This window comes from Vigna radiata, chromosome 4 (assembly GCF_000741045.1).
Source record: "Vigna radiata var. radiata cultivar VC1973A chromosome 4, Vradiata_ver6, whole genome shotgun sequence".
Lineage (NCBI taxonomy): Eukaryota > Viridiplantae > Streptophyta > Magnoliopsida > Fabales > Fabaceae > Vigna > Vigna radiata.
Window position 1 is genome coordinate 16467362 of NC_028354.1, and position 13540 is coordinate 16480901.

The following is a 13540-nucleotide window of genomic DNA, read 5'->3' on the forward strand; positions in this document are numbered from 1 at the left end:
CGAGAAGATGTTCATTTTTATATTTGAATATACTACCACTAATCCATTAATATACAGAAATGACTTATTACCTCAACCAATTTATATTCAATAAGTTGAGATCAAGACATGAAAAATATGTGATAATATTTTGATAAATAATTTGTTAACTTTTACGTCTAATTTTTTATTGTAAAACGTAAATTTTGACTTTTATATTTGATCTGTTTAGGTTAAATATTAATTTATGTTAAATTTGTATGTGTTAGATGTAAATTATATATGATCTAAATGGATCAAACATAAAAATCAAAATTTATGTATGATAGGAAGGTCAAATATAAAAAATGATTTACCAACTATTTTTCCACCTTCTCCTTCACATTGTGAGGACAAAAGATCATGGCATTACATTGAAGAAGATAACTTTAATACTAACATATCGATCTTTCATATTTAATATATAATATATTAGTAACTTTTAGATGTAAATCCAATGGCTAAGATAAGGCAGTACAGAGAGTAAAGCACTCAAGTGAAAGTTGAAGTGATAAAGATTCTAACCATGTACTGTAAATTTTGTGCCATCAATCTACAAAGTACATTATTGTTTTGTCTCTTGAACTGTTTGAGGTATAATTTTTAAAATTAAAAATAATAAAGTAAAATTTAAATTTTTTGTCATGACAAAAAAATTAAATTTTATTTTCTATTTTTGGTGTACAATTATTTCAAAACAATATATTTGCTTTGTGTCGGTCCATACACAAGGAAACACTTTAATCACTATTATGCATAATGTTGGTAAATAAGTATTTGCTTTCAATAATAAAAGTGATAGCCTTTTTGAACTAAGTATTATATTACTATCTTCTATTATAGTTGTACGATAGTATATCTCTGACGATCGGACACATCATCTTACGGCCGGTTACACCGGACGATCCAGCTTACCAATTAACTGGGTCGAATTATCAGAATGGATCAAGTTTTATTAGGTTCAAGGCCCAATGCATCACAGGCGTAAATGATATCCAAACAGAGATATCATCAAATAATATCCAAACAGAGATATTATCAAATCATATCCAAACAGAAATATATTACGTCATATCCAAACAGAGATTTGTCAAGTAAGGTTGTTTATATCTTATTTTGCTTATATTCTACTAATCCAAAGCCTATAAATAAAAGGTTAAGGACTCCAAGCACATTTTAGCATACTCTCTGCTATAATCACTTTGTCATTCTCCCACTTACTTTCTTTCTCAGACTAAGCACTACTGCTTAGGATTGAGAATATTCTACAACTAACACCTAACTTGAGTGTTGGAGTGCCTTTTCAGGTACCGTCATCAAGGTCAGTCTCTCGGTCCCAAAAATATCTACCAAAACAATAATTAATTATATAATATATTTAATTTAATATCATTAAAAAAATTGTTTCTCTTTTATAATAGATACATGAATTACAATCTCTTTATCATACTGGAACGTAAAATAAAATATATTTTCTTCAAAAAATTATTTATTTTATTGAAAACTTGGTAAATATATCATTGAAAACAGTATTTTTTTTTCTATAAAACGCTGGTTTTAGAAAACTAAATTAAAATTTTGTTTTTCCAACTTCAAGTATCTAAAATTCAAAACAAAAGTCCCTTATACCATTTCAGAAATAAAACCATAATGTAACAGTGGTACCCTCTCGTATTATTTTATTTCGGAAAAAGTGATTTTTTGTTCTCTCACCTATTATAAACAAACAATAATGTTTTAAAAAATTATTTTCATTCAATACTTTTATTTAATGAAGGAAGATATATTGTTCTTTTTAATAAAGGTAAAAAAGAGAAAGAAAAAAAAGACAAGAAATAATTGAAAAGATATATTATTTCGGTAAAAAAAATAAAATAATTTAATATTTTATTTATCTATATCTACATATAAAGGATATTTATTTTTCCATATTTATTTTTCAATTTTACCTTTAAAATAACTATTTTATTAATTTCACTTTTTAAGTAATTATTTTAAAATTTAACCTTTTTGAAATTTAAACTTATTTTAAACTTAATGATTTTCTCAATTATAAAATAAATAAAAATGATTTACAATAAAATTACAAAAATTATTTATATTTAAATTCATAATTATAATAATAATAATTTTATTATTATAAAAAAATTAAATACACATACATATATGTTTTAACTAGTTTTAATAATGTTATTTAGTATGAATAATTTTAGTTATTACATTTAGGTTGTTAGTGAAAAAATGTGTTTGTGTATTTATATTTTTTATTAACAATAAAAAATAATAAAATTATAATATATTTTTATTATTATAATTATGAAATTAAATATAAATAAGTTTTATAATTTTATTTTAAATAATTTTTTATTTATTTTATAATTAAATATTTCGCTGGAGAAAACATAGACGTTATCCTGTATGTACATAATGTTATGATAATATTAACACAGCTAGAAAGTCTTTTTTCTTTACACAATTTATTTAATTACATTGTGTTGAAAACATAAATCAACCACCTTTTCATGAATATTTACAAAGTTCTTTTTTTTTTTCTCAACGTAACCTTTTTTCACAAAATACTTCAATCAAACCAGATTTTGTAATATTTAGTGTATGATGATATATTTTTATATTTATTTGATACAGAATATAAAAATAAAGTAATAATAGAAATATAAATTTTTGTATTTAGAAAAAAAAAAGATAGAATTAAATAAATGTAATTTTGTTTACCTAAAAATATTTTGATTATGGTCCCGGCTTGTTTTTGTAAAGAAGAAAAAGAAAGGTGAGTGCACCAAAAACGATGTTTCTCAAATTAGGTTAGTGCGTCCCGAAAGTTGAATATTTAATACTAGGTAAAGCCACTCATATGCTTCAAAATCTATTAATGAAGTGGTGGTCCCTGCCATCCATCCTACTCAAAAACAAAAATAATTATATCTATCAACCTAGTAAATATATTTTTTTTTTAATAATGATTAAAGTTACGCAACAAAAAGATAATAAAGTACAAACACATGCCAACATGTTTGTGGTCCATAGTTGTGAGAGATTAAATTTGGTGTATATATATATGTGTAAGCAAAATGAATCAGTGATCATAGATTATGTGGTTGGGTTTTAAGATTAGTTGAAAGATTCTTTACAATGTATTTAAATGTACAAAAAAGTAACTATATTGGTTTGATTGAAGATTAACAAATGAGTATGCTTTGTTAAATGAGAATGGTGTGTGGAATGGATGAAAGTATTGTTTTGAATGAAAAAATCACATATATCAATTTTAATCTAAGAATTTAGAACAAAAGTCTCTAAATGTAATAAAAGAGCATAAATGAAAGTAGTTGTGTATGGTATGAACGTTCAGCAAAAGATCGATAGTTTCTATCAATTTGAAACTCCAAAACAGTCGAGTTATCGGATTAAAAAAAAGTTAATGTTCAAAAAAATTATGTTAATAAGATTATTAGTTAGACCGTAATTAAGTTTATATTAATATAAAATTCATTTTAAAATTTATAAATACATATATACATTAGTGCAAAAACGATGTTTAACATCACTTAAAAAACGTCAGCTAGAAGGCAGCCCGACATATATTAATGAACGGTAGCATTACCGTAAATAAGTTGGTCACCAAGACGTCGGTTTCTAGGACAAACGACGTCTATGATATAATAGACGTATGTTATGCCCTAAACCGACGTCCAATGGCCTGAGGTAGGCGAGAAGACAGACTTTTCTACTCCATTGACGTCGGTTGTTCTGGGGGGCCGACGTCTACTTGCCTGCAATTAATGCTCTTCACCTAATTCTCAGGCGCTTAGACGTCATTTAGTAAACAACTGACGTGTATGACATGTTCGGAAGGCGGGAAGACATCAATTTCTGCAATATAGACGTCGGATTTCTCGGTGGGCGACGTTTATGTGCCTGTAATTAATGATGTTTACCAAACTCGCAGACACTTCAATGTCCGATAACAAAGCCCCGACATCTATATTGTTATAGACGTTGACGCCTTGGACAACTGTCGTCTACTTCCTTGATAGGAAATGAAACGTCAATCGGTTCAGCGCAATAGACGTCGGCTCCCCTGGTGTCCGACGTCTAATGTGCATTCAAAAAGTCAGATTGAAAGTTATCTTTGACGTCATATTAGTTAGATAACAGATGTCTATGTGACTATAGACGTCGGTTTCTGTAGCAATCGACGCCCCATTTCATGTTAAATAATTGCAGTTTCTGATATCATCGTCTTCCTCCTCTCCTTTTTCTCTCTTGCAGCTCCTCTCCTTTTTCTCTCTTGCGACATTGCATTATTGTTTCTGATAATATCATCGTCATCCTCCTCTCCTTCTTCCCTCTTGCGATATTACATTCCAGGTGCGTATTTTTTTATGGTTACCGTTTAAACTTTGTTCAGTCTTTCATCGATTATCTTCTGGTTCAACTGATTAAAATTTATTTTCTTCATGTTGTGTTTTAGTTCAGTTTTGTTCCTTTCTTGGGGTAACGTAGTACCACATTCTTCCTTTGCTAGCTGTCTCCCAGAAAAAGCGGCGTCTTTCGGATTTCTGGTGGCGTTTCGACCTAAAAACGACCGTAGGTCGTTTCCTAGTTATCGTTTCACCGTAATTTTTCACTCTTGCGGTTGAAAATGGAACTAAGCAAGAACCCAGGTTCGGTTTTGGGTTGAAATGTCATGAGAAATTCAAAAGACACAAGTTTTTTTTCGGGGGAAACTAGCAAAGGCCAAGTGTGCTACTAGGCTATCCAAAGACAGGAACAAAACTGCACTAAAACACAACTATTGTATTAGACATCGGTTAATGCAAAGACCGACGTCTATAATGACCTTTGACGTCGGTTGGTGACATGTTCGAAGTCTTTATATGCTCTTAGACGTCGGTTAATACGCAGTCCGACGTCTATATTGTGCATTTAGACATCGGGTTAGGCCTATACCGATGTCTAGTGACGTCGGACATGACACTAACTGACTTCATTATAGACGTCTGTTATATGGATATCCGACGTCCCATTGACGTCATCAGTAATGACGTTGATTGGTTAATAGACGTTAAAAGCCCAAAATGACATATGTCTAAAACTCTTTCTACATTAGTGATAAAATATTGTGGTAGATTAATTACATTTATTATATATTTATTATTAGTATTGTTCTATCTTTTATTGATTTTGACATCAAAATGTTTTTTATAAATAACTTTTTCAGTTTAACCGAACGGTAGAAAACATAAAATGAAAAGAGAAGTTTTGATCTGAATTTGAAATTGAAAGAATGGATTAAGGAAAGGAATTGAATTTGACCCCACAAATTGTCGATAAAATATTGTTTTTTTATAGATATTATTTGCAAAATGTAGGTGGATAAGACACAGCAAGAGATTGAATTATGTGTTTGAGATAAATGGAAATTAACATGAAATATTTTTGATAGACTTATGAAAGAACATTGAAGTTGAAGCATTAAGGAAGGCAAAAAGAAAAACATAATTTTGTACATATTAACTCCAACTTGAACTAGGCTTAGGTACCTTTTCATCACAAAAAGATTTCCAGTGACCGTTGTTAGTGTATCTGAGTTTATATTTACGTACAGTTGTTTTATATTTTGTTTTTGATCGAAAGACAATAGTTCCTTTCTCTAAAGCATGATACATTTTTTCTTAAAATAATTGAGGGTTGAGAAGTGCGGACCTAATAATGCAAACTTTGGAAAAAGATGTCTTCATTTATAAATGCTTGTTTCTTTCACCAAAACTTTCAAAAGTCTACTCATAAACATCTCACAACTACATCTTACAAAATCATCACTACAATAATTCCACATTATAATAATTAATGCTCTAAATGCTTTTAACTAATATTCACTTGCCATTTCTAATATCTTTTTAAAGCTTTCAATCTTAATTAATGGACTTTTGGATGATAATTTCAACCCTAATAATTACTGTTGGACACACCATTCTTAAAGATTTAAGTGGTGACTTGTTCATATTGAAAATAAAGTTTAATAAAGTTTAAAAGCACTTTTAGCTGAAAATTTTGTAAAACAATATAAGTAAACAGTACAAGGGATTGCTTAAAAACAATTTCAAAATATTTTCATAAAAATCATAGAAAAAGGCGATTAATTAGTGAAACGTCTAATAGAAGAAACAATAAAACATTTGGTTTTTATATTAGTTTAGTCCAATTCAGTTCTATTGAGGTATATATCTTTTAAGAAATTCTTAAGAAGTTTTATTATAGTATTAAATATTACATAAATATTTTTACTATAATTTTTTTTTACACTAAATACGTTGAATCAGTTTTATCGATCCATTTTATCTCCTCTCAGGATAAATAACACAAAAAAAAAAAATTGTATGCTAAATCACTTAATATTTTCTTACTCTTAGTCTTATTTCTAACTAAAATAAATGTTTATTGAAAGATTAAAAGGATATCTCTAATTGATTACAAAGTGTATTTGAAAAGTATGGGGTAAAAAAGGAAAAGATAGTAAAGTTTGAAGTCATTTAAATTAAGAAAAAATATGTGGAGAGTGAAAGAAAACAGAAAGTGGATAGAGAACGAAGAAAAAAAACGTTTATAAGTGATTTGCTTCGTATAATAATTTTTAAATTTTTTTTAAGATTTTATATTTATAAATTTACTAAATTATCCTTAGTATTAAAAATTAACTTTAATTAAATATTGAATTACAATTCTATTATTATTTCATAAAATTATTTTTGTTATTATTTTTATCATTTTTTACTAATATTATTTTTTATTATTTTATGATTTTATTATTATATTATTATAATTTAGTTATTACTACCATTATTTTTAATTTTATTATTATTTTTATTATTTTATGATTTATTAATATTTTTACTATTACTATTATTTTATTATTATTTGTACTATTACTATTATTATTTTTAGTACTATTTCAATTATAATATTTTTATTATTTATGATTTTTTTTTCTTATTTTAATATTTTATTTATATTATTTTAAAATATTATATAATGTAATTAATTATGTTACACATATAACGTAACATATAAACATAATCGATTATGCTGGATATATAATATAACATGTTACGTTGTTTTCTTACGAAGATCTAAAATTTATCATATAAATTGAAGAATAAATGTGTAATTTCATAACTCTTTTGTAAACTTTTTTTCCCTTATAAACGAGATTATGTGGAAAGAATATATATATATATATATATATATATATATATATATATATATATATATATATATATATATATATATATATTTTAAATTCGTCTTCGTATCAAGAGATACAAATTTACAGTTTTTTTATTATTAATTTATATTACAGTATAAGATAAGAAACAAACAGAAGATAAAAGAGGAAATATAAATCTAAAATTTCCTTCATTCATTGTAACAGTAAATTCAGTTTGCATAAAGTGATTTATTCTCTTAATATCCTTGTTTATTGACAACACCAAATTTAGTATATAAATGCATAAAAAATTCTTGTGTCATAATCTTGTTTTGAACGATAAGGACTTTTTAGAAGGTGTAACAAATTCAAAATGGAATTTGTATCTAGTATCATTTGTTACATCTTTTTTTTTGTTAGTAATTTCAAATATCTATCATTTTATATTTAATTTAGTTTTAAACCTCTCTTTTTTATTCTAACTCAAAAACCAATTTCTTAAGATATTAAAAATTATCATTAATCACATCAATCCTGTCACATTTTAAACAAATTCTTACTTTAATATTAACTTTCGTTATTCTTTATGGGTTTATTTGACTGGACAGATTTTAGGTTTATTTTGCTTTGACTTGAATGTCTAACACTTTGGATCGTATGTTCCTTCTTGTCATTTTTTATATTAATGTATAATTGAAGTTTAATTTGTAACTAAAATGTATTTGCCATTCAGTATAAATTGAAATTAATTGGAATGAATATTCCATGTCTTACAACAAATAAAATTAAACAATGAAGTTTAATTAAATAATGAAAATAACCAGTGAATACAAAACCAATGTTAATTAACAGAACTAATAATGATTATCATTGTGATTAAAATCACGATTAATTCAAATCATTTCAATAGTTGAAAAGAAAAATGGCAATGAAAATCAATTTAATGAACTTGTAGATTATTTCTGTTAATTGCATTTAATCAGCATATAACTAATGAAAGAAAGTATTGGGTTTGTCGTGATATTTCTGAATAGCTCGAGACACGAAACAGATAATCTCTGTTATATCATCAAATTGTTATAATTTTTTGTGAGACATGTCAAGGGAAAAATACCAAATGTTGGGCTTTCTGGAGAATCTGAAAAAGAAGAAATGTCAAATGGCAAAGGCTGCTGGTGGTTTTATCAATATGCCAACATCATTACTCATATATCATCCTTGAGTCAAAGTTATGATGATAGATACCATTCTTAAAACACACTTTAAGAGGTTCTCTTACAATTCTAATCAGCTAAATCTGTTTCCTTTTGTCAGATTACAACTCTACACTTTCAAGTGTATCCATTATCGCGGCCATATTTGACAAGATAGGAATCTTTTCGGTTCTTGACAATGCCATGTATGATTTCTTCTTTTTGTGCAGATACAAAAATCATGTTGGAGATTCGTACTTGCGTGAATAACTTTTCTTATTGAAAAGTTTTTGGTGAAGTCATGTCACAAGGGTCCACTCATGCCACATTATAAGCACATCCTAGTTTCACCTATTTCTATCTTCACAATAATACACCTTTCCCTTACAAGAATATGCAGCCTTTAAATGAGTGTTCTTCATCCCAAAATCCAGTTATACTTGAACCATGGAATCCATCAAGATTCTACCCTTATGGAGGATTCTCTCTTACTTTCTTTTGGCAATTCTAACACACTCTTCACTCCAACTTGCTTGGTTTTCCAAAACAGTAGTTTTGGCCTCTGCTGCCAGCGCAAGAACTGTTGGTGATGAAGCTGCAACTGATAACAGTGAGGCAAATGCACTGTTAAAGTGGAAACACAGCTTTGATAACAGCAGCCAAGATCTCTTATCAACTTGGACAGGTTCTACTTCATGCCAATGGGAAGGAATTCATTGTAACAATTCCAAGTCCATCTCCACCATAGATCTTTCAAATTATGGTCTCATAGGTACCCTTCACACCCTCAACTTCTCAGCTTTTCCTAACCTACTCATCCTAAATATCTTTAACAACTCCTTTTATGGGACCATTCCACCACAAATTGGTAACATGTCCAGAGTAAAAATTTTGAATCTTTCTACAAATTATTTCAATGGTTCCATCCCTCAACAAGTGTGGACACTAAGGAGTTTACAAGGCCTTGATCTGGACAAATGTCAACTAAGTGGTGAGATTCCTAATTCCATAGCAAACCTTTCCAATTTGACATATCTAGATTTAGGCCTAAACAGTTTTTCTGGCCCTATTCCACCAGAGATTGGAAAGTTGTACAAGGTAGAGTTTCTAAATCTTAAAATTAATAAATTTTCTGGTTCCATTCCTCAAGAAATTTCAATGTTGAGAAACCTTAAGAATATTGATTTGTCAAGAAATTCTCTCTCTGGTACTATCCCTGAAACAATAGGAAACATGTCTAGTTTAAATTTGCTTCGCATTTCCAATAACTCCCTTTTATCTGGGCCAATTCCATCCTCCTTATGGACCATGTCTAACTTGACCTTGCTCTTTCTTGATAACAATAATCTTTCTGGATCAATCCCTGCTTCCATAGAAAACTTGGCCAATTTAGATACACTTGGACTTGATTACAACCACCTTTCTGGACCTATTCCTTCCACAATTGGAAACCTGACCAAGCTCACCAGGTTGTTTTTACGCTCTAACAATCTTTCTGGATCAATTCCTCCCTCTATAGGAAACTTGATCCATTTGAAAGTACTTAGTCTCCAAATCAACAATCTCACCGGAACAATTCCTGCCACAATTGGAAATTTGAAAAACCTCACTATTTTAGAACTGTCCTTCAACAAACTTAATGGCAGTGTTTCACAAGTCTTGAATAACATTCGGAACATGTCTTTTGTGTTACTTGCTCAGAATGATTTCACAGGACATTTACCACCACAAATTTGCTCTGCTGGGTCCCTAAGCTCCCTTAGTGCTCACCACAACCGTTTTACCGGTCCGGTGCCAATAAGCTTGAAGAACTGTTCTAGTGTTACTAGACTCAGGTTGGAAGGGAACCAATTGGAAGGAGATATCTCACAAGATTTTGGTGTATATCCAAATTTGGAATACATTGATTTGAGCGACAACAAGTTTTACGGCCAAATTTCACCAAACTGGGGGAAGTGTCCTAATCTTGGTACCTTAAAGATATCCAACAATAACATTTCTGGTGTTATACCAGTCGAACTTGCTGAGGCAACCAAACTAGGCAAGCTTCACCTTTCTTCTAATAACTTGAAGGGAAAGATTCCAAAGGAATTAGGGAATATGAAATTGTTAATTGAACTTGAGATTAGCAACAACCACCTTTCTGGTGACATTCCCAAAGAAATCGGATCACTGCAAATTCTTGAAGATTTGGATCTTGGAGGTAACCAGTTGAGTGGAACAATACCGAGAGAAGTTGTAGAATTGCCCAACTTACGAAGGTTGACTTTGAGCAATAACAAAATAAACGGAACTATTCCCCTGGAGTTTCGCAAATTTCAGCCTCTTGAATATCTTGATCTTAGTGGGAATATGATGAGTGGAACAATACCAAAAGAGCTTGGAGAGGTGATGAAACTGCAGTGGCTTAATCTCTCTCACAATAATCTTTCTGGAAATATTCCATCCAGTTTTGATGGCCTTTCAGGTTTGATTTCTGTCAACATATCATACAACCAGTTAGAAGGGCCACTTCCAAATAACGAAGCCTTTCTTAATGCTTCAATTGAATCATTGAAAAATAACAGAGACTTGTGTGGCAATGTCACTGGCTTAATGCATTGCCCAACCAACCACAGTCGGAAGAGGCACAAGGGCATTCAAAGAGCATTATTTATTTTCTTGGGTGCTCTTGTTCTAGTGTTATGTGGGGTGTCAGTTTCAATGTATATTCTCTGTCGAAAAGCAAGAAAGGAAGATATACATGGTAAAGAAAATGTGCATTCCGGAAAGAAACTCACTGGAGAAGTGTTTTCCATATGGAGTCACGATGGAAAAATTATGTTTGAACACATCATTGAAGCAACCGATAATTTCAACGAAAAACATCTGATTGGACTTGGAGGGCAAGGATCGGTTTACAAAGCAGAGATGTCTACAGGCCATGTTTTTGCGGTGAAGAAACTTCACATGGAAACAGATGAAGAGACGCCTAATTTTAAAGCTTTTGAAAACGAAATTCAAGCTTTGACAGAAATCAGGCACCGTAACATTGTAAAGCTATGTGGATTTTGCTCACATTCACGCTTCTCCTTTTTGGTCTACGAGTTCTTGGAAGGGGGTAGCTTGGATCAAGTACTAATCAATGAAAAAAAAGCAGCTTCATTTTACTGGGAACAGAGAGTAAATGTTGTTAAAGGTGTGGCACATGCTTTATCCTATATGCATCAGGATTGCTCACCACCCATAATTCATCGAGACATATCCAGCAAGAATATTCTTTTAGATTCACAAAAAGAACCTCATGTCTCTGATTTTGGGACAGCTAAGATTCTAAAACCTGGTTCAAGCACTTGGACCACATTTGCAGGCACCTTTGGGTATGCAGCTCCAGGTTGGATCCTTTTTCCTCATTTAGAAATATGATTTGGAATTATCTTTGTTTTTTGCAATTAACTTTACGTTCAAATTATGTTTAACCCTTGTTTACATGTAGATGAATTAAGCTAATGAATCCAATGAATGTTAAGAAGTAAAGTACAAAAGTGGTATATATATGCAAATACCAAACCCATTTAGAACATATCAGTTGGTAAACTATTAGCATAACAAACTGTGGTTTTTGTTTATTGTAGAGCTTGCCCAGACCATGGAAGTGACTGAGAAATGTGATGTATTCAGTTTTGGAGTGCTTTGTCTAGAAATCATCATGGGGAAACATCCGGGGGATCTCGTTTCTTCCTTGTTATCTTCATCTTCAGCAGCAATAACTCATAACTTGCTACTGATTGATGTGATAGACCAGAGACCTCCTCATCCTCTTAAACCGGTTGTTGGGGATGTCATTTTGGTTGCAATCTTGGCATTTTCTTGCTTGAATGAAAATCCATGTTCTCGACCAACAATGGATCAAGTGTCCAAAAAGCTTATGATGGGTAAGTCACCTTTAGCAAATGAGTTCCCTAATATCAGACTTGCACAACTCCTCCAAAGCAGTATTTAACTACATACAACTACTTAAGTTTTTCTTGTTTTGTTCACCATTTATCCTTTGTATCATGATGTAAGCTTGTTACTGTAATAAATCATGTATAAGTAACTAGAGCAATTAGATTTTCTGGTTCAAATAATAGGGGGATTGGGTGTTACTCATCCTCACACTGTTATAGATGTTACAACACTCTCAAGCTTTTGGTATATGCATGTGGCAACAATCACTTCATTTTTGGCACATGCATACGTTGCAGCAATCTCTTGTTCATCACTTCAATCATCATCACAAATAAAGTCTATCCTTGCAGCTGCGTTAGATCGAATTACATTATGCAGCATCACCCTGCTATTGATATGCTGCATGCGGTACAAGTCATATCATAATATGTACTTGTCGTGTGGTGTCATGTTATGCTTAACTATAATAAATTACATTCGTGTTATAGTTGAAAACAGTTAGTGTTGCCATGAGTGAAACAAAGCAAAATGTGATATATCAGTATCTGGTCTTTTTTTATAAACTTTTATGATGATTTTATTATATCCCTTTATATTGTTTATAATTATTAAACATACTGAATATTTAATTCTTAAGGGATTAAATTTATAAAAATGAAATACTATTATATCTTATAGTTAACCATTATGAAAAAAAAAATATAATCATTATTATATATTAAGGTGTAAATTAATATTAACAAAAATGTACCTACATAATTTGAAAATACTTCATTTATTAATTTTTTTGATTAAATTATAATTATCAATGCTGTGTAGTAATTTTCACGAATGTAATTGATTTAATGATTTATATAAAATTAAAAATAGTAGAACTCAAGTAGAGGTATATATTATTTCTATAAAAAAGTACAACTAAGTAGAACTCAACTATATAATTTTTCATTAAAATTTAATTATGAAATATAGTTAGGGCTGTTAAATTTAATCTGAACCTAGATTAATCGGTGTAAACTTCAAAATCCAACTTTTATTGTATTGTGAAGTCACCTTTTCCTCTATGTTTAGATAGAATGTCAAACAACTACATCATGGAAATCAACAAAGTGCTATCCAACCAATAGTACAGCATCTAGTTAATTGCTTTTGCTTTGTATTTTGCTTAACGTGT

General features: G+C 29.9%; 1 protein-coding gene across 1 annotated transcript; it reads left to right on the plus strand.

The window, feature by feature from the left end:
- Positions 1-8705: 8705 nt before the first annotated feature.
- Positions 8706-12723, plus strand: LOC106759489 (MDIS1-interacting receptor like kinase 2). Its single transcript, XM_014642677.2, has 2 exons — positions 8706-11812; positions 12054-12723. Exons 1-2 carry the CDS (start codon positions 8887-8889, stop codon positions 12419-12421), a joined length of 3294 nt encoding a protein of 1097 aa, XP_014498163.1. The 5' UTR covers positions 8706-8886; the 3' UTR covers positions 12422-12723.
- The last annotated feature ends 817 nt before the right edge of the window (positions 12724-13540 follow it).